Source organism: Hemiscyllium ocellatum, chromosome 1, assembly GCF_020745735.1.
Source record: "Hemiscyllium ocellatum isolate sHemOce1 chromosome 1, sHemOce1.pat.X.cur, whole genome shotgun sequence".
NCBI lineage: Eukaryota > Metazoa > Chordata > Chondrichthyes > Orectolobiformes > Hemiscylliidae > Hemiscyllium > Hemiscyllium ocellatum.
The window spans coordinates 135659446-135681715 of NC_083401.1; the positions used below are offsets into that span (position 1 = coordinate 135659446).

General features: G+C 41.2%; 1 protein-coding gene across 2 annotated transcripts in view; it reads right to left on the bottom strand.

The window, feature by feature from the left end:
- fras1 (Fraser extracellular matrix complex subunit 1) overlaps window positions 1-22270 on the bottom strand; it is a 439192-nt gene that overhangs the window by 39634 nt on the left and 377288 nt on the right. For both annotated transcript variants that reach the window (XM_060826343.1, XM_060826334.1), the window contains 5 exons: window positions 20990-21146; window positions 18009-18209; window positions 12393-12580; window positions 10056-10331; window positions 1437-1669 (listed from right to left, as the gene is read on the bottom strand). In XM_060826343.1, coding sequence (XP_060682326.1) covers window positions 1437-1669; window positions 10056-10331; window positions 12393-12580; window positions 18009-18209; window positions 20990-21146 — 1055 coding nt within the window. The remainder of the gene's footprint in view (window positions 1-1436; window positions 1670-10055; window positions 10332-12392; window positions 12581-18008; window positions 18210-20989; window positions 21147-22270) is intronic.

Below are 22270 nucleotides of genomic sequence, written 5' to 3' on the forward strand. Positions count from 1 at the left end.
ATCTTAGTCATATCTTAGCCACTCAGTTTTCACGGATATAGACTAGCTTCTCAAGAATTCATGGTTAATGGCATTTTAGAAGTGTCAAAAACTGTGGTTTTTTCCAACTATGCATCAAGCTAATGGAAGCTTGGACTTTCAAAAATCTAATTTTTAGTTATACAATGGAAAGTGGTGTCATGTATTTATAGTTTTCAAGTTTTTTTTAATTGATATTTTTATCAAGTTGCTGTAACAGCACTTTAGGAAAATTATGGAATGGCTTATTTTTAAAACAAGTTTTTCCATTATATTATTATTACTATATGGTTTTGTATTCTGTGCGTACAGATGAATAGCAGGGAAATACTATTATTTGGAGTTCTAAAGAAGGGTCAATTGACCCGAAATGTTAACCTAATTTCTCTCCACAGATACTGCCAGATCTGCTGAGCTTTTCCTGCAAGTTATGTTTTCCTTGAGGCAGATGCGCCATATTTGGTAACTGCTGAATGCTCACTTCCCACCTCTAACGTGAAAATTTGCTCACAGTCTGGAGACTCATAAATTCTCAAGGTGCACACCCTTTGAATGCTACTTCCAAATAGGTGTGCCATGAAATGCCACATAATATAGACTGCTAGATCTTTTATCCCGGTCCATGTACAATTATGAACAATGCAATGGCAGATCGACTCATTAAATTTAAAAAGGTGCAGCACTAAATTGCAGTCATAAAACAGTTTGCTGGAGTAAACTACTAATTCCAAATTTCAGTCACTGTTTAACACTATAATGTGTGTATTGATTACATTGCAGCTTTGTAGCATGATCGCGATGTAAACTAAATTAAAAAGCATTACTTAACTTTCCCAACAAGGGACACTTTCACAATTTACAATCATTTCTTTCCCTTTCATAATCATCATCTGCTGCTTCTTTTCTCAGACTGCCAAGTCATGCTGATATCTTGTTCCACAGGCAGGGGAGTAGATCTCTGGAACATAGACGTAGCCATTTTTCACTTGCCCTTAGACAATGATCCCACAAAAGATCACTGCTGGGACTGGTCCTACCCTCACCTTCTTGAGATCAAGGACTCACTTGAATCCCACTGCATCACCCCGACTGGTCTTACAGCTGAGATTAGCTGTTAAAACAAACCGGATATAGAAATTCATGAATTCTTGATTGGGAAACCAAAGCATGACAGTAGACAGTGGGATGTGTACAGGATGTGTGACTACATAGTTGAGCTGCAGTGAAAATGATCAGATGTTGAAACTAAAATTTACTGCAGCACAGAGGGATTCAGCTGAAACAGAAAATATTGGTAATACTGGAAAACAGTTTATGAATACCTGTCACAATATTTGGGTTTTCACACAGCTTTTAATTTTGTCAATGCATTGTGAAGGCTGTGCAATCAAAGTAATGATCAGCTCTCTGTACAGTACCTGTTAGGATGCTCCTTGTGCTTGACATCTAAGTACCTCAAAGTTGCAATGAAAGATTGGGCCTGGAATCCCCTTGCTGTTCCTGCCACTACAGGTGTGTGACATATAGAACTATCTGTTCCTATGGTGACAATATTGCTCCGCAGTGGTGTTCCAATATGGCCAGCCTTGTCAACCGCCTTAGCAACACACCGGACATGGAATCGCCGGCTGAAATAGATACTATCCAGAACCTAGTGCAAGATGGCAAGATTATGGGAAGAAACATTAGTTTTCTGGATAAGTATTTTAAAAGCTTAGTAACAACATCAAGTATACTATAATACAATGGGGAAAATTCTATTATATATGCTTGGAGACCTGGGATTGGATTGTTGTGTGATAGTCAGGGGTCTCACACACTAATGAAGAGCTGGTGAGAGACTTGTACTGGCTCTTTGCAGGAAGCCCTATCAAACCACACTTTGCTTGGGTAGTATTCTGGAACCTGACAGGCTGGTCAGCTTTCAATCATATACCCACATTACCTTTAACCTCTTCTTATCATCATCTGACTCTGCACCATCTCAGCTCATCTGCAAATAAAACTTTCAATCGTGTCTTTGTGATCTATAGACTTGACTATCCCAATGCACTTCTGGATGATGTCTTACATTCTGAGGTTATGCAAATCCTGAATTCACTCACACCAAATTACATACACACACCACCCCTGCATTGACTGACCTATGCTGGATCCTGGATAAGTAATGCCAAGGTTTTAAAAATGTCATTGTTACGTCCAAATGCCTACAGGTCTCTGTAATACCCTCCGGCTCCACAATGCTGAGCTGTTGGAGCTTCTTAACTCTCACCCCTATTTTAATTTCTGCACTTTTAATGGCTATGATTTTAACTGTCTAGGCCCAAAAACTTTGACATTCTCTGCCTAAACCACTCAAGTTCTCTAATCACCTGCTTTTACTAAAGCTTTTCACATCTGCATCATTATGGGTTTGCTGTCACATCTTGCAATTTCATGAAAAGTATCTTAGTACTTACAAAGATACTTTATTACTTAAAAGTTCAACATGAATACAAATTATCATGTAAACAAGTCTGGTGAATTTGTTTCATCTCTCAAAATCCAAGGAAACAAATTCTAGCATGTTTTCTCCCCACCCCACCCTTCCTCCAACCCCAAGGAAGTGATTAAAACTCCATGGTGCCAGTCAAATGTCACAGCCTGTATCACCCAGCCTGCTTTAGCACATTCTATAGATAGTGCACTGATGGTGCCAAAAGGCCTAAAGCTAAAGCTGCACAAAGAGTATTTGATCATCAATCCCTACACAGTACTTTAGAGACTTCAATCCTTTTTATAATCAGACATCCGTTCAACTATTTTTAAGTTTTAATTAGCATTGCATTAATTATCTTTGATGACAGACTATTCTACCTATTCACTATTCTGAAGGAAAGATTCCTTTAATGTCTGGGTTTGCTTGAAGATTGTAAAATTACCAATCATTTCCTTTAATCAGTGACTGCAGTTTAAAGTTAAATAACTTATTTAAACCACACAATCTATGTCTTTCTGTGTTTTGTTTCCTTTTATAATTCTTCCCTCTGTTTTGGCAGCCCCTCTGTATTCTGTTTAGCCCAAATCAAGAGAGAAGATAAGAGATATTCTCCCAACTTAGGTAAAAGCCACTTCATATGTTGGCTTGTCATTTATTTGGACTTGGTTGGTAGTGTCAATCTGCTCTTCAGACGATTATAGGATAAGAAAGCTCTTCACAATCCCTGGGGAGATGATGGCATTGTAGCAATGTCACTAGATGAGTAATCCAAAACCCCATCACAACAGTGGTGGTGCAACCTCAGTTAAATAAAAGTCTAAAATTAAATGCTGGATCAATGGTTACCATTGCAGATTGTCAAAAACCCATCTAGTTCATTAATGTCCGATAGAAAAGGAAATTTGCCATCCTTACCTGGTCTGGCCTACATGTGACTTCAGACCCACAGTAATGCAATTTATTCCTAACTGCCCATATATTGTTATTTACATGAAATAACCCAGCAAGCTGCTAAGCCCAAGTGTGATTAGAGACAGGCAATAAATGCTGGCCTTATCAGTGATGCTCACATCCATGTGTGGCACACATATATAAAACAATTTTCATCCCAAATTCAGAAAGGTCTCAAATGATGAAGATTGGTCCCAAATGTTTCTTCAGCACAACATCGGCTGTTTATCAGTTTTACAAAGCTTAAGAAGGGACTTAAATTATTGAGAGTCAATCTGACAATTTTGTGCAAAGATTTAGAGCACTGTCTTTTCACCTCGGTTACCGAACAATGTAAAAATCCCTTTTCTGTTTGCTGGGTCTGGTATCAAATCAGTGTAACATCCCAACTCAACTTCCATGGAGTAAGACTCCATGACATAAATCTCCTCAACTACATTTTGAAGGCAGTGCTGAGAAAGTTGACTAAACTAATACCTGGAATGTGTGAGTTGCCTTAAGAGGAAACCTTACACCTGCTTGATTTTAGAAAATTAAGAAGCAATTTGATTAAAACATATGAAATCTTAAAGGATCTTGACATGTTATTTGTGGAGAGAATATTTCCTTTCATGGGAGAATCTAGAAGTAGGGATCGCTGTTAAAAATCAAAGGTCACCCATTCAAAACCGGGATTAGGCGATTTATTTTCTCTCAGAAGTTAATCATCTGAGGAAATCTCTTCCTCATAAGATGGTGAAAGCTGAGCACTTGAATATCTCTAAGGCAGAAATAGATTCTGATTAAGCAAGGGGATGAAAAGTTATCAGAGATTTGAAGTTGCAATCAAATAAATTAACATTTTATTGAAGGACAAAACAGGCTGAAGAGCTTAAAGGAGAAAGTGAAGACTGCAGATGCTGGAGATCAGAGCTGAAAATGTGTTGCTGGAAAAGCGCAGCAGGTCAGGCAGCATCCAAAGAACAGGAGAATCGACGTTTCGGGCATGAGCCCTTCTTCAGGAATAAGGAGAGTATGCCAAGCAGGCTAAGATAAAAAGTAGGGAGGAGGGACTTGGGGGAGGGGCGTTGGAATTGCGATAGTTGGAAGGAGGTCAAGGTGAGGGTGATAGACCGGAGTGGGGTGGGGGCGGAGAGGTCAGGAAGAAGATTGCAGGTTAGGAAGGGGGTGCTGAGTTCGTGGGTTGGGACTGAGACAAGATGGGGGGAGGGGAAATGAGGAAACTGGAGAAATCTGAGTTCATCCCTTGTGGTTGGAGGGTTCCTAGGCAGAGGATGAGGCACTCTTCCTCCAGCCGTCGTGTTGCTATGGACCATAGCAACACGACGGCTGGAGGAAGAGCACATCATCTTCCGCCTAGGAACCCTCCAACCACAAGGGATGAACTCAGATTTCTCCAGTTTCCTCATTTCCCCTCCCCCCACCTTGTCTCAGTCAACTCCCTCGAACTCAGCACCCCCTTCCTAACCTGCAATCTTCTTCCTGACCTCTCCGCCCCCACCCCACTCCGGTCTATCACCCTCACCTTGACCTCCTTCCAACTATCGCAATTCCAACGCCCCTCCCCCAAGTCCCTCCTCCCTACTTTTTATCTTAGCCTGCTTGGCACACTCTCCTCATTCCTGAAGAAGGGCTCATGCCCGAAACGTCAATTCTCCTGCTCTTTGGACGCTGCCTGACCTGCTATGCTTTTCCAGCAACACATTTTCAGCTCTGAAGAGCTTAAAGGCCTGTTTCTGATTCACATTTTTGGATATAAATGAAACATTGTTAATACTAAATTTCTAAGCTCCTTCAGTGTATCATTGTGGATAGTTTCTGTTTTCAACGTAAAATTGATAATCCTTCTGAATTTGGGAATTATGGTAGTAATTCATTTAATATGTATTCAGCAGTTTGGGAGATATTCCAAACAGTCAGTAATGATAGCTATTCATCAATGAAGGTTTCTGTATATTTTTGAGGCCTACAAAAATAAAAATGTGAATACATTTGTCAAGAATTGTTTTAAACATCTCCAAATGCAAATGTAACGCAGCGTGGTAAACATAGCGAATCTCAATTTATATTAAACTACCTGAGGTTTCTTTTAAAGAAATGCCCCACACTAGCTATTACTGCGCATTTGTTTCTTATTACCTGACAGATGAAACATTTAGTATTTACACACAGAGATGCTGTGAATTGCTGTATATTCCCAAACTGCTGTTTTAGCACCATGCTCAATGTTGACAGTAACAGCACAGATTTATCAGTTTTCTTCACAGTAAAGTTATGGCTATAGGGGAATCGTGTCCTGGGACCATAATGTATCAGTTTCCATTGATCTTGTTAATGCTGTGCACAGGCTGAAGGCTCAGTGTTGAGAGTGGAAGAGAGTGTACTAAGTTTAATTTTTCCCTGTGTTGTATTCAGCATTATGTCAGTATAGTCTCCCATCAGAGTGAAATATTCTGTAAGATGAAGCTGTTTGTCTGACTGCAGGTAAAAATTTCTTTTTCAATAGTAAAATAGCATTTGCGACAGAATTGCATTTCCAAAATCATACATTTCAAATGCAATTAACACATCAATAACTGCAAACAGGAGGTCTTTTTCACATCCAGATTCTAACATTTGGTTTCAGCAGGGGTCATTGTTACTTTTGTTAAAACTTATTCAGCAAAGTAACCTACTGACCAAACATGATAAAATGCAGTGGAGATTTTGTTTTGATCACAAACCATACACAAAATATATTTGAAGTTGTGCTGCTTAGGTCTTAATTCAAACTTAACTTGCCTAATCATAAACATAAAATTCTTCCATTAAAGAGCTAAGTATATATTGATATACTTAAGAGTGGTAAATTGATGCAATTTTCTTTCTAGTAAAATATGTCTAATCTTCCATCTATGAGAACTGAATTTGAACTGATAATGATGAAGGGGAAAAAAATGAACCTTTTAATAGTCTCATTGATGTACATTGGTCAATTTATGAAATTACATATTTTATGAGAAAATCTTTCATAACTTTTAAAAATTGACTACTTCGTGCATGCGTAATAATAGTTAGGACAATTTGAAGAATCTTCTCAAACCAATGCAAAGGACAAGCGTTGCCATTTCAATATACACAGCCTGATCCAAGAAAATTAAATCCCGAATTGGCACAAAAGATCATGGCAAATATTAAATTGGCTTTGTGTGTATCCCAGTTTTAAAATTCCCTGGTTCTTTCATGCTTGGTTAACCAATTGCACCTAGACTGTTATTTTTGGTGGTGCAAGCAAGCAGGAATTCTACCCCTTTAATTTCCTAATTGAATGGATTTTAACTGATGAGAACCAATGACACACTCTTCCATTGTCATGGATGGAATTTGATACCTTGCCCTGGTCAACACAACAGGTTCTTAATCTTGGGACTTTACGACTTATTGGCAAACGCTTTATAACAGTAGAGTTCACAGTTTTCCTATCAGTGTTCAGTTAGATATCTGGCTTACCTGATAGAAACCTTCTTTCCAAAAAGTGGCATATGGAAATTTACTTGGAGGTGATATGTCTTAAGTAATTCTGAAAGGCATTTGAATGCATTCTTGATGATTCTCCCTATCAACTATTTTAGTAATAGTTCAGTAAACTTACAGGATTGATGTACAAAAGCAACAATGGATTTCTTTGTGGATTTATGCTTGATTAGCTTCACTTGTTGCAAAAGAAACTCTCAAAAATCACTGCCTGTGAAGCAAATGTTTTAGCTTAAGACTGACAAGAATGTTCCAGAGTGCAGGAAATTGGGTGGTTATGATAGATTCACGTTATCAAGGTTTTAAATATTACAGCAAAATCTGTTTTGCAAAAGTAAAATCAACATTTTGTCATCGGAAATCCATCCCATTGGCTCAACCTGGTCAAACACAGAACATAAATAGATGGATAGAAAATATTAATGGGAATGATACACTGCATACAATTAAAATTCTCATAATATGATTGCTTTTGCCACTTTTTTGGAAAATGTTTTTAAGTTATGTTCAGTTCCTGAAGCAGTTTGCTTTATAAAGAATAAGAGAAGTCAGGAATGAGAGGCCATTCAGCTCATGAAAGTTAATTGCACTAATGGTATTAACTCTCCAACTGACAGGCTGTGCACTTGTTGTGAAACTATTCTATTGGCCATCGGGGAAGGTCATGTGATATTGCTCCAGCAGGAAGTTTTGCAATATAATCTTTTATAGGGTGCTTTGATTGGAGTTGGAGAAATAATCTCACTTTTGCATGGGTAAATTCTGTTAGCTCCTTTGATTTGAGCAGTGAACTGGATGCTGGGAAGCCCAGTTTTAAACCCTGGTAATTTCACTCTTTTTCCTGCTTTTAGGGAGGCATAATGGGTTGATGTTTTATGTGGTGGTGGGTGAAAGTAGATGGGCTTTAGTTCTTACACAATACCGACATCAGTCACATCTGACATTGGCAAAATAAGTTGCAAACAGCACCTTTGCATGTTACTGTATGCTAAAATAGTTTTTATTTTTTCAGATATGGCAGAAATTGCCTAATTTGTGTTTTATGCTTAAAGTTATGTCCACACAACTGAGAAAAATTTTAAGAGGATTAACTTGCACATATTTTTAATTGTAGTATACATGACTTGCATTTCTAAAGCGTCCCTAATATTGTTAATCCTTCAATGTCACCTTTCGAACTTGCAAACTCAGCCACCTCGAAGGGCAAGGGCAGCAGGTGCATGGGATCACCTGTGTGTTTCTCTCCATCCCATGGTGAAACCGTATTGACATTCCTTAAATGTGCGAAAGTGAGATCTGCAGTTGTTGGAGATTAGAGTCGAGAGTGTGGTGCTGGAAAAGCACAGCAGGTCAGGCAGCATCTGAGGAGCAGGAAAATCGATGTTTTGGGCAAAAGCCCTTCATCAGGAATTGTGCACAGTCAAAATCCTGGAGATCTTCCTAAAGCAATGTGCATGTAGCCATGCTACATAGACTGCAGTAGTAAGACAACAGCTCACCACCAGCTTCTTAATGGTAATTAGGAAGGGGCAATAAATGTCGTTCACAAGTAGAAAAATTGTCTCTTCCTTTATTTACTTTCATACTTCACTTTCTTCTCTGTAATCACTGAATATGTTATCACTTCCCTATAATTCCATATCTGAATCTCTCCTGTCAGGACTCCCCACACCTCCTCTGTCATTAACTGGCTCAGTGGCATTGTACACTCCTCTTACCTACCAAATAAATGCCAGAGAGTCTTCAACAATGGATTCTTTTCCTATCCCCTTGGAGATCCCCAAAGAACTATTATTGACTCCTTTTCTTTCTCAATCATGCCTACACTTTAGAAATACTTGATCAGCTATGAAACATTTTGGGATATTGTGAGAGGCCGTCAAGGATGCTTTGTAAACAGAAATTCAATCGTGACACTCTTTTCTCTCAGATTTTCCCTCTCAGACCTTCATTAAAACACATTTTTCAGACTAGCTTTTGTTCACCTTCCTGCTATATTTTCTTCTGTCGCGCTGTTGATTTATGGTTAAACTATGCTTCTGGGAAGCACCTGGAGCTGTATTTTTCCATGTAAAAGGTGTTATATAAATGTAAATTGCTGTAATTGTGGTCTTTCAAGGTTACAGCGCCACCCGTTGGAAGAACTGAGGGTAGCGCACACTAGTACAGTTACTTTATAATTTCATGTGACTCGAAGGGTCACAACTCAGTTTTCACACAAGCCAATGCTTTCAAGTGGTTTCTGTAAAATTCCAAAAGAAGTGTAGAATTTGACTGAGTTTCAATTCAAACCCTGTACTTCCAAAAACAAAATCAGTGATGATACCATTTGATTTATTTATGATCATCTTTTCTCATAAAGTAAAAACTAGCTGTCAATGACATTCAAATGGTTACTTTATGAAGTATGGTAACAGGAAAGAGGAATGAGAGAGTTGACTATGAATTAGTGTTTTCAGGATCAAAGGGAATTGGTTAAAGAAAACCTGAAATCTATACTGTCTAGAGTGAGATGGGCAGAGGTGCATTAGAATACCACAACTTCCCTATTTCACACCAGGCTGACACAGGCATATGCCCCTCACTGAAGTGTACAACTCCCTGCCATGTTGTATGAATGCTTTCACCACATGATTGCAAGATTTTAAAAAGATGGCACATTGTAGCTTTCTCAGGCCAACCGGGGATGGGTTATGAATGCCGGTCTCACCATTGACACCAATATCAAAAGAATGAATTATATAATTTACAAAAAAAAACTAGAGGCAATGAGATTTTAAACTAAAATAAATATTGTACGTTAAGCTTGAAAGCAGGAGAAACAGCGACTCATATTAATCCTACAAGGTCACCAGCTGGAATATACCTATCACTCTTCAGATAATCTCAAGCCCATCAAACTGACTATTTTACTACATTCTTCCTGCTCCTCTCTCTTTACATTGAGCCAACTGTCATTTCTATAATGCCTAATGCATTCATTTTAAATTTTGCACTGCTAAAAGGTTAATAAAATAACCGGGTATCTTAATTTTTGTATGACCTTTTAAGTTGTTGCAAATTCCCTGCTGGTTGTATTGTTTTCAACACTTACCATATGGTTGATGCTAGTAAAGGGAGTAGTATCTGTTACAGTCTCAAAGGGAGACCTGGCTCCACTTGTATCAGTGGGTGTGGCTACTTCCCAGCTGAAACGAACTGTAGACTGATTAATTCCTGCCTCATCACAGCGTTCTTTCATAGCAGAGTACTTCGGAAAATGTGTGTCACACGGTGTCACACACACCAGTGGGTAGCCAGGAGATGGGTTCTTCTTGGTTCCTTCCTTTGTCACTTCTTCAACGTGGTCATAATCAACCAAAGATACAACCTAGAGTAATACAGACAACAATAAACATCCAACCCAAATGTACTGAAGCACCTTATAAATCACATTTCACAAAAAGACTAGAGTGACCCAAATGTAACGTGGTAGCTTTGTGTTTATCCTACCACTGAAAAATACAGGCGTAACACATTCTAACTTTTGCACTCAGATTTTCTATCCAAGCATTTGTAAATTTAATTGTTTCCACATTTATTTTTGATCCTGTCCTGAAACAAAAGAAAGAACATCATGCAATTATAGTTCAACTGCATGTAATGGCCCTGAAAATCCACAGCACCACAGATGAGAAACACAAGTGCCCCTGCAGCATAAGTTTGAAATCTCTTCAAGGTCGTGTGGGTCTGTAGCATAACGTTGAAGTCTACATTAAGTCGAACGGTGATGTGATTACATGCACCCAGATACAGAACCTTTCAAAAAAGGTTTGGGCACCATACATTGAGCAGGACCAGGCCCTGGCATGTTAATAGGAATTTCAGTAGATCACATTAAAAAAATTCCTTTCCGTGACATCCAAAGGAACACTCACAAAAGATGCCTGCCCACACTTCAGGTTAGGCTTTCAGAAGTGGCAAGAATCCAGCAGACCCAAAACCAGCTTCAAAGTCTAATCTTCAACCACTCCAAATGCACTGTCTTGGCACAGAGACAGAAGATGATTTGCAGGAACAATAATTCTAGTTAATTTAGTTCCTGAATGGGTACTCAAGAAAGTTGACCCTATGGGTGCAATTTATTTCTGAATAGCTTAAACAGAAATAATGCTTACCCAAACTGTGCAGTTTACACAATCAGCATATTATCATATTCAGCTCTGGGTGCTGACCTGAATGTCTTCCGAAAGCAGAACAGTTTGTGCAAGTGACATTTCAAAGAAAGTGACAGTTAAAGGGAAATATTTAAAAAAGTGGAAAAATTCTTCATAGTCCTGAAGTACATTTCAATCCATTGACAGTCTTTGCCAAAGGTGAATAGAGACAATGCTAAAAGCAGGCATAAAATTAACTGGACACCAAATGTGCAGGAACAGATCAATGAATAAGTAGCTCATCACCCACAGGAATCTGTACAGAATGAGGTAGATAACTGGAGAACAAATTCTATGAACCACTTCATGGCACCATCCAGATAGGTCAACCCTGGCATCCACTAACACTTTTTTCCTGTGCCATTGAGTCCACAATCGCTGCCTCCATTGGCAACAGCAGCTTTCATCTGCAGTGAATGGCTGCTGAAACTAAGCACAGAGACTTCTAAAAATACTCAAAATATGTACAGACTGAGGAGGAGAAGAACACAGATACATTTGCCTAGTTCACACTTCTGAACCTCTTTTTTTCTCCAAAAAAATGTAAATGGGGATATTTCCATTTGATTGGAAAGTATTGATGACATCATTGGCACTGGTGTCAAAAGTGAAGTTGCAGCAGAACGCCTGGCATAAAGTCTTTATATATGAACTTCTCTCTTCTTCCAGTAGTTGCCAATCTAGTGATTTCATGTCATTGGGCTGTAACTATGAATCATGGGGGTTCACGTGTTGTATGTTTTAATATTTTACTTAAACTGTTCTCTAAGGGCTTTGTGGCACAGTGGTACTGCCCATACCGCTGAGACAGGAGGCCTGAATTCAAGTCCGACTTGTTCCAGAAAGTCAAATGATGTTTCTGAACGGGTTGATTAGAATGTATCTAAGCTGCCATCTCTTTGAGGTGGAATTGCCTGATTTTTCAGATCTCAGCAGCTGGAAATTGGTGAATGATGTAAAGTTGATACATATTCAAAGCAAATCATTTCTGCCCATTTCACTGACCAAGCTATACAATTTCACATCCAAAAATCAAGCAAACCTGATCAGAAAATACTTTCTTAACTGTTTATCACATCAACACATACAGTATCAGCAAATATACAGTAACAACACATCAGTACAGATGGTGGTATTCCAGCAATAATAATAAATGGAGGCTTCATATATAAACTGGAATAAACCCAGGAGATTCAGTACAAATATATCAACTGGCGATTAATATGCCCACTTACAATAGGTGGTGCTGGCAAAATTAGGCTTCCTGCTGCCTCCTGGTCAAGAATGGTCACTGTGGCCATGGTGATGTCACCAAGAATCGCCTCAACTGGATCGTCTGGGCCCAGCACCAGAGAAAATGATTCATGCCATTCTCGATCATCATTGGACAGGATTTCTACTTTAAATAGAATGTGGTCAATGCCTATAGAGAAAAAAATCAATATTGGTAATGAGTGGCTAATGAGTTCACAGCACCTACTGATTGCAGTGTCAGTAATGGTACACTAAATCTCACCTCACAGTGGCAATGCAGTATTTTCAAAACAAAAAAAAAAATTGGACCTCAAAGCTGAAGTACATAGGAGCAAAGGTTTAGCAACATCCTCCCTGATGAAGACTTCCTCAGCATCATAGCATTATTTCCTGGTGTTACATTACAAGGTCACTATTTCTGTATTTGTGATTGGTCCTTGTACATAGCACACAGGGATAGTTTCCAACTTTTGTAGGAACAAAGAAACTTACAGCCCAGGAAAGGGCAGTGCAGCCCTCCAAGCCTGCACTGATCCAGATCCTCTGTCTAAATTTGCCACCTATTTTCTAAGGATCTGTATCCCTTTGCTCTCTGCCATTCATGGATCTTTATAGATACATCTTAAATGATACTATCATTCCCGCCCCCACCACTTCCACGGGCAAAGCATTCCAGGCCTCTGTCACCTTCTGCGTGTCAGGATAGAAAGGGTGAAGCAGGTTAGCTGCCCATCATAGACCTAGTATGATTTCCCTTCCATTGACCTCAATTGAGCCTGTAATATTTACAATGTGCATTAGGTTTAAGGAAAAAAGCAGCTGCGATTCAAAAATTATAAATCATGGTGCAGTTGTAATTCTGAATATTTTCACAATATGGGTATTGGTTCTGGATGGAGATCAGCAGGTAATAAGCCAAAGACTTAAATCTCAGTGAAAATCACAGCTTTATTACAGATTAATTTCTGCACAACTTCAAAACTAATACGGGGACGATAGCGGTCAAAGACAAAAAGGTTTGAAATTTCTGTGAGTTAAAGTATTGTGTATACCTTACATCACAAAGCAGTAAATTCACTGCAAAATGAGGGAATGGAGACTTTAGCATTTTTAGTCATCTGTGGTGAAATGCAAATACTTCTCGGCCAATTCTAACGGCTGGAAATTGGAAAAGTACCTTAAGATGAATGCAGTTTGGCTCTAAATCTATCGGGGTAAAAACAATGACTGCAGATACTGGAAACCAGATTCTGGATTAATGGTGCTGGAAGAGCACAGCAGTTCAGGCAGCATCTAAGGAGCAGCAAAATCGACGTTTTGGGCAAAGGCCCTTCATCAGGAATAAAGGCAGTGAGCCTGAAGCGTGGAGAGATAAGCTAGAGGAGGGTGGGGGTGGGGAGAAAGTCGCATAGAGTACAATAGGTGAGTGGGGGAGGGGATGAAGGTGATAGGTCAGAGAGGAGAGAGTGGAGTGGATAGGTGGAAAAGGAGCTAGGCAGATAGGACAAGTCATAGGGACAGTGCTGTGCTGGAAGTTTGGAACTAGGGTGAGGTGGAGGAAGGGGAAATGAGGAAACTTTTGAAGTCCACATTGGTGCCCTGGAGTTAAAGTGTTCCAAGGCAAAAGATGAGTTCTTCCTCCAGGTGTTGGGTGGTGAGGGAGCGGCGGTGAAGAAGGCCCAGGACCTCCATGTCCTCGGCAGAGTGGGAGGGGGTTTGAAATGTTGGGCCATGGGGCGGTGTGGTTGATTGGTGCAGGTGTCCCGGAGATGTTCCCTAAAGCGCTCTGCTAGGAGGCGCCCAGTCTCCCCAATGTAGAGGAGACCGCATCGGGAGCAACGGATACAATAAATGATATTAGTGGATGTGCAGGTAAAACTTTGATGGGTGTGGAAAGCTCCTTTAGGGCCTTGGATAGAGGTGAGGGAGGAGGTGTGAGCACAGGTTTTACGGTTCCTGCGGTGGCAGGGGAAGGTGCCAGGATGGGAGGGTGGGTTGTCGTGGGGCGTGGACCTGACCAGGTAGTCACGGAGGGAACGGTCTTTGCGGAAGGCGGAAAGGGATGGGGAGGGAAATATATCCCTGATGGTGGGGTCTTTTTGGAGGTGACGGAAATGTCAGCGGATGATTTGGTTTATGCGAAGATTTTGTAGAGTGGAAGGTGAGCACCAGGGGCGTTCTGTCCTTGTTACGGTTGGAGGGGTGGGGTCTGAGGGTGGAGGTGTGGGATGTGGATGAGATGTGTTGGAGGGCATCTTTAACCACGTGGGACGGGAAATTGTGGTCTCTAAAGAAGGAGGCCATCTGGCGTGTTCTGTGGTGGAACTGGTCCTCCTGGGAGCAGATACGGTGGAGGTGGAGGAATTGGGAATACGGGATGGCATTTTTGCAAGAGGTAGGGTGGGAAGTAGTGTAATCCTGGTAGCTGAGAGAGTCGGTGAGTTTGTAAAAAATGTCAGTGTCAAGTCGGTCGTCATTAATGGAGATGGAGAGGTCCAGGAAGGGAAGGGAGGTGTCAGAGATTTTGCCATGTAAATTTAAGGTCAGGGTGGAATGTGTTGGTGAAGTTGATAAGTTGCTCAACCTCCTCGCAGGAGCACAAGATGGCGCCAATGCAGTCATCAATGAAGCGGAGGAAGAGGTGGGGAGTGGTGCCGGTGTAATTACGGAAGATCAATTGTTCTACGTAGCCAACAAAGAGACAGGCATAACTGGGGCCCATATGTGTGCCCATGGCTACCCCTTTGGTCTGGAGGAAGTGGGAGGATTCGAAGGAGAAATTGTTAAGGGTGAGGACCAGTTCGGCCAAACGACTGAGTGGAAGGGTACTGTTGGGGACGTCTGGCGAGGAAAAAATGGAGGGCTTGGAGGCCCTGGTCATGGCGGATGGAGGTGTAGAGGGATTGGATGTCCATGGTGAAGATGAGGCGTTGGGGGCTGGGGGAACGGAAGTCTTGGAGGAGGTGGAGGGCGTGGGTGGTGTCTCGAACGTATGTGGGGAGTTCCTGGACTGGGGGGATAGGACAATGTTGAGGTAGGTAGAGATGAGTTCAGTGGGGCAGGAGCATGCTGAGACAATGGGTCGGCCAGGGTGGTCAGGCTTGTGGATCTTGAGAAGGAGGTAGAACCGGGCAGTGCGGGATTCCTGAACTATGAGGTTGGAAGCTGTGGGTGGGAGATCTCCTGAGGTGATGAGGTTCTGTATGGTCTGGGAGATGATGGTTTGATGAGGCAGGGTTGGGGTCATGGTCGAGGGGGCAGTAGGGAAGAGGTGTTGGCGTTTGGCTTCAGCGGTGTAGAGGTCAGTGCACTACCACTGCGCCCCCTTTATCCGCTGGCTTGATGGTGAGGTTGGGATTGGAGCAGAGGGATTGGAGGGCTGCGCGTTGTGAGGGTGAGAGGTTGGAGTGGGGGAGGGGTATAGACAGATTGAGGCGGTTAATGTCCTGGCGGCAGTTGGAAATGAAGAGGTCGAGGGCAGGTAATAGGCCAGCGCGAGGTGTCCAGGTGGATGCAGTGTGTTGGAGGTGAGCGAAGGGGTCCTCGGAAGGTGGGCAGGAATCCTGATTGTGTAAGTAAGCTCGGAGGCGGTGGTGACGGAAGAATTGTTTGACGTCACAGCATGTATTAAATTCATTGATGCGTGGATGGAGGGGGATGAAGGTGAGTCCTTTGCTCAGGACTGATCGTTCGTCCTCAGTGAGGGGGAGGTCTGGGGGGATGGTGAAAACTCGGCAGGGCTGGGATGTGGTGTGGGTGTGGAGCTGGGAGTGGGGGCAGAACCTGTAACTGGAGTGGGTGTGATGGTGGGGGGAATGGGGGTGGAGTCATGAGCAGGGGTAGTGTTCCACTCGGGGTTCTGGGGGGTGGGGATAGTGAGTGGGGTCTGTGGGGGGCGTGTCAACAGAATGCAGGTGAGTGGCGCTGGTGGGGGCGGAATTGGTGGTGACCACAGCAGTAGGGTGGCGGAAGTCACTGAGTGTGTGGCATCAGCAATGATGAGAAGGGCGGAAGTGATGTCACGTGTGATGCATGAGGAATTGAGAGGGGTGGAAGTGGCTGTGGGAGTGGCCATGATGGGGGCAGAAGTGACATCATCAATCAGCATGGGGGTGGCAGCTGCATCAGCCACATGGCTAATGGAGTCCAAGTAGTTGCAGAGGCCGGGGGAATCTTCTGGAATATTTGAGGAGGGCTGGTGATGGAGGCGGGTAGATAAAAGTTGGTTGTACTTACAGTTTTTGACGTTTGTGATGGAGTTGAAATACTGTTTGTTGAGAGTATGAATTCTCCTGAGGATGTAGTACAGAGTGGGTCCTTTGCAATTCTGAGAGAGTGTGGCCCTCAGCTGAGGCAGGGCTGAGTGTAGAGAGGTTAGGTGCCGGCGCATTGCTGCAAGCGTGGAGCAGAGGATCTTGAAGGAGAACATCTCCTTTTCCACCTATCCACTCCACCCTCTCCTCCCTGACTTATCACCTTCATCCCCTCCCTCACTCACCCATTGTACTCTATACCACTTTCTCCCCACCCCCACCCTCCTCTAGCTTATCTCCCCACGCTTCAGGCTCTCTACCTTTATTCCTGATGAAGGGCTTTCGCCCGAAATGTCGATTTCGCTGCTCCTTGGATGCTGCCTGAACTGCTGTGCTCTTCGCACCACTAATCCAGAATCTAAATCTATCAGTCATCTGTCTGGTGAGGATGCAGATTTAATTTAAAGGAATAAAGGATCCAGCCTGTTGAGAGGTCAAGTGAAGACTTCCTGGCCTTGTTATTGGTGAAGAGTCCCTCTTTTTATCATTTTGTTATTCTGCCTCTCAGTCCCCTCAGGAGGTTGATGTTTCTGCAGCCAAAATTCCCCTGCATGGTGGTAATTGGACAACTCAGAAATAACTGCTCTGGCTCCCTCATGTCACTGGTTCCCTTCTGTTGCCACTGCTGCTCTTCCAATCACTGATTCAGTCTCTGGAGGAAGCCAACCAATCAGCACGATCTACTATAGATTTTCCCGTGCTCTCAACTCCTTCAATCACATTGCTGCAGACAGTGCCTGCTCTTACTGATGGTCAGCAGAACTGCAATTTTTGTTCAGTCCCTTACTAGCCCCAAAGGTCTGAAGGTCCATATATTTAAGGTAATGGATTTCTGAAATGCCAATGATGGAAACCTCCCAAAAGAAAGAATGGACTCATCCCAATAATGTGAGATTGCATTTCATTATGCCATTTTCGAAATGAGTTAATGTCGATTTTTTTCTGCTTCTTCCTAAAAGTATTTGGTAGCTTATGTTTAATGCCTTTGATTTATTCCACTTTGCTCATGGGGCAGTGGAGTGTACAGGAACCTGAACAATCTATCTCAACTTAGAGATCACCGATATCTGCAGTGATTGAGTGTTATCACATAGCTGCAGAGGTCAGGCTTCAGACTGGAGATGTTACAGGCACTCCATTTTAAAAAAGCCAGCAAATTGATTGATAAAGTTCAATCAAATAACAAGTTTACTCAGTTGGCCTAACACAGAAAACCTATTATGGTTTCAAATCCTTTTAAATCCATCAAACTTAAAATCTTTAAAATGTTGTGACATTACTCACTTGGGCTAAACTTAAGGACCCTGCTTTTGGGGTTATAGTCTATGCCTGACTGAGCTGATCCATCCCGGGTGCTGCAGCGAACTTTTGAAGTCCTGTTCTGGTCTCCCTTCCTGATCACTTTGACATTCAGTATCGCAATACCATCAGGGCCTGGGGGCTCATGCACTTGGTATGTTGCTTCCTCAAATTCAATTGTCGGGGCTTGAAAAGAAAATATCAAAATAAAGGCTGAATTAGAATAGCATTCAAGTAAATAAATGATACAATACAAATTAAAACAAATGTCAACATCTCTGATTTGGACAGGAACTTATCGTACTTTATCTCAAGAGATAACTTTCTTTCTACTTGCAGTATTGAAGAACTGCTTACATCTGATTCATTTCTTTTCTGGATAATCTCTTACTGATTCAATGTTTGTGTCAGTTAGCATTTCACACACATTATTCTATTGAATTCTTAACAAATTATAAATGATCTATCAAAATTACACTTTGCACATATTGAACTTATAAGAGAGGCCAATAGCAGTGTAAAATCTAAAGGTTCATTGAAGCTTTTTAGTCAGCACTTTTTAACTCTACAACCACTACCATCTACAAGGACATGTTCAGCAGATACATGGGAAGCTCCAATTCAACATCCTGACTTGGAAATAAATTGTTGTTCCCAATATTGCTGGGTCAAAATCCTGGAATTCCCTCTGTAATGGCATTGTGGGGATCAACCCACACAGCAAATGGACTGCAGTGGTTTAAGAAACAGCTCACCACCACCTTCGCAAGGTTATCTAGAGATGAGCAATAAATTCTGCTCGGCCATGAGAGAATTTTAAAATTATGTATTTTTTAAAATTATCTTATTTACACTCCAAAATGGAGCAACATCACTAAGGAAATAGTCTTGCCTTTAACAGTATTGTGCATAACAAGGCCAAAATACAAGATTGCAGTGATCATGTAAAGCCTTGACAATGCACCTGACAGCTTACACTTTTGAAGCATTGCATTTAATTCTTGCCAGCACATTACAAAACATGCATTGGAGAGAGTGCAGAAAAGTATATAACTCATGCCTCTATTTGATGCCTTTCGAACAAGATCTGAACTTGCCCTTGCCTCTGCCCGTCTGAAATCTGTTCCAGTTTGTCACAGCATCTCAGAGTAAGTTTTACTGAGAAATAACAAGACTATAAAAAACAGAAGGAGGAGTAAGCCTTTCCACCCCTTTAGCCAACTCCTCTCTAAAATAAAATCACTGTGTATCTGGATCATAGTCTGAACTCCATTCTCCTGTCTGCCCGCATAATCCTCAACTCTCTCATAGATCAAAACCTTCCAACATCACCTTGAATATATCCAATGATCATTGTATACAGAATTATAAATATTAAAGAAAAAAATTCTTCCTGCTTTCACCTTAAAGGAGAGACCTCTTATTCAGACCCATATTTCTATTCATTTTATTAATTCTTTTATCCTTATACAAGTGTTGCATGCATTTTGATATAAATTCTTTCATTCTATCCTTTAATCATCTTTCCTTATTTGCTAGAACCCTATTTGCTGATGCTTTCATGTTTCTTAATGCTCTATCCCTTCCTGTCACACTCAGGTCATCATTTCTTGCAGCACTATCATTTGCTATTGTTTTGTCCTTTCTCATTAACCTTTGAATTTTTCCTTTCCCCAACCTACAACTGTTTAGTTTAAAACCTTCTCTACAGCCTTAAGTTTGCTTTGTCAGATTTGCCAGAAAACTTACCCTGGCACTGTTCAGCATAGAATCATAGTATCCTACAATGTGGTAGCAAGCCACTTGGCCCAAAGAGTCCACACGGACCCTATGAATAGCATCTCACCCAGACCCACCCTTGTGCCCTGGAATCTTGCATTTCCCATTGTTTACCCACTGAGCCTGCACATCCCCTAGGCACTATGGGCAATTTAACATTGCCAATCCATCTAACCTATGTAGACAGAGGGAGAATGTGCAAACTCCACACAGACAGTTGCCTGAGGATGGAATCAAACCCAGGGTCCTGGTGCCAAGAGGCAGCTGTGCTAACCACTGAGCTTCCCTTCATGGGAAGGTTGCTCTAAGTTAGCTCCTCTTTCCTAAGTACTAATGACTATGGCCCATGAATTGAAACATACCTTCCTAACATTAATCATTGAGCCACAGATTTAACTCTCTGACCTTATTTATTCAATATCCAATTTACTGGTCACTCTGATTGTAATCCAGCGATCTGGTTCAGCTTGTTAATACAGCTTGTGGCTGTGTATACTTCCTTAACAGAACCTTTCTCTTAGTCCTGTCAATGTTATTGTCCCACATGGACCATGCTGGAAGGACACTTCTTCCTCTATTTCATGTTCCCCTTCAACTTGAGATGTTCCTAGTCCTGGTACTAATAAGGCAATAAAGCCTTTTGGACACATTCCTGGCCAGAGAGAATGGTTTTTTTAAATCACTTTAACCGCACTGTGCACTCTAACGACTACATTCCTCTTTATATCCTATAGTTGAACGTTTGGAGCAGCACCTCTTCCTTCATGCATTTAGGATTCACTCAGTCACCAAATTTCACATGTTAACTGCTCTGGTCTGTTAACTCAAGTGACCTCAGCACTACATCGTTAACACGACTTACACTTGTAGCATAAACGTAGATTCGCGATACTAGATCAAATTCCAAACATCGAAGTGGTGAGCATTTTGGACACACAGTGTTATTTCCTTTACAAAATGAATCTGGACACTACCTGTACTAAAGGTACAATAAAGGTACCAACACATGTTGAGACTGTTAACACCAAACAAATGCATCGAAAATTGATCCCAATACATTTCAATCTTAGTCTTTATATCAATTTGTAGAACAGCCATGTTCTAAGAATCATAATCTAAAAATTACTAGTGATTATAAAAAGGCAAATCTACAACCAGTTAATACGATAAAACAGAAAGCAGCTTACCATCTTCATCATTTGATATCGTTATAGTAGCAACATCATTTTTTCCAACCTTGGCTCCACTCCAGTGATTGCCTAAGGGGTTTCCCAGATGGAGCTGGAACCTTTCCTCAGGTTCAAAGACCGTATCATCATTTATCAATATTGTGCAATTCTTCACCTGTTTATTTGAAATGTGCACATTAGAGAACAAGTGCTTGCTCTTCAAATTGAGTATGTTACTTCCAGTGTACTGTTCAGTTTGGAGTTTAACAAAGAAGACAAAAGAGTGTTGATGCTCTTCACAATTTAATGCTTTCAGAGTAAGTATTATCTGTGTTAGGAAGCAGCGGTCATTCCCATAAATGGAGCTTGAGGTTCCAACCATTGATCAAGAGTACACATTTCTATCTAACACCTACCATGAGGTTTTCAGGGATTTTGGGAGTAATAAAAGCAAAATCAACCTGCTTTGTCTGTGCCCATTGTCATTTATGTGGCAGCATGTTTTGTGGTGACCGGCTGGCCTAATCTGAAAAGGCGCAACTTTAACAGAAGGTATTCAATAAGGTGCCACAGAAAAGGTTTTGCACAGGGTTGGAGCTCACAGTATTGTGAATAAGAGTGAGGATTGGCTAACACACAGAAGGCAGTGTCAATATTAACAGGTGTTTTTCAATTCAGAAAGCCCTAACTCGTAGAGCACCTCAAGGATCAGTCCTAAAGCTTCAACTGATATACCAACTGTACTAATGATTATGAGGAAGTGGCAGAATGTATTATATCCAAATTGCTGATGATACAAAAATAGATGAAAGTTTATATCATGATGAAGACAAAGAATCTGCAAAGGGTTATAGATAAGATGAGCAAATGGTCAAATACATGGCAGATAGAGATTAATGCAGAAGACAGTGAAGGTTTATGCATCTTGGTAAGAAAAATCAAAAGGTAGATTATTATCTAAATGGTTAAGAGACTCCAAAAATGTATAGCACATAAGGATTTGGGTCTTCTTGTGCATGGAACACTAATGGGTAGCATGCAGGTATAGCAAGTAGCTAAAAAGGCAAATGCAATTTTGGTGTTCATTGTTAAGATGTTGGGAATTAAAAATAGTGAGGTCCTGTTAAAACTATATAGGGTCGGTGAGGCTGAACCTGAAGTACTGTGTAAAGTTTTGGTCCCTGTATTCACGAAAGAATACACCGGAATTACAGGCAGTTCAAAAGGTTCACTAGTCTGATTCGTGGGTGAAGGGATTGACTTATCAAGAACGGCTAAACAAGTTAGGGTTTTATTCAT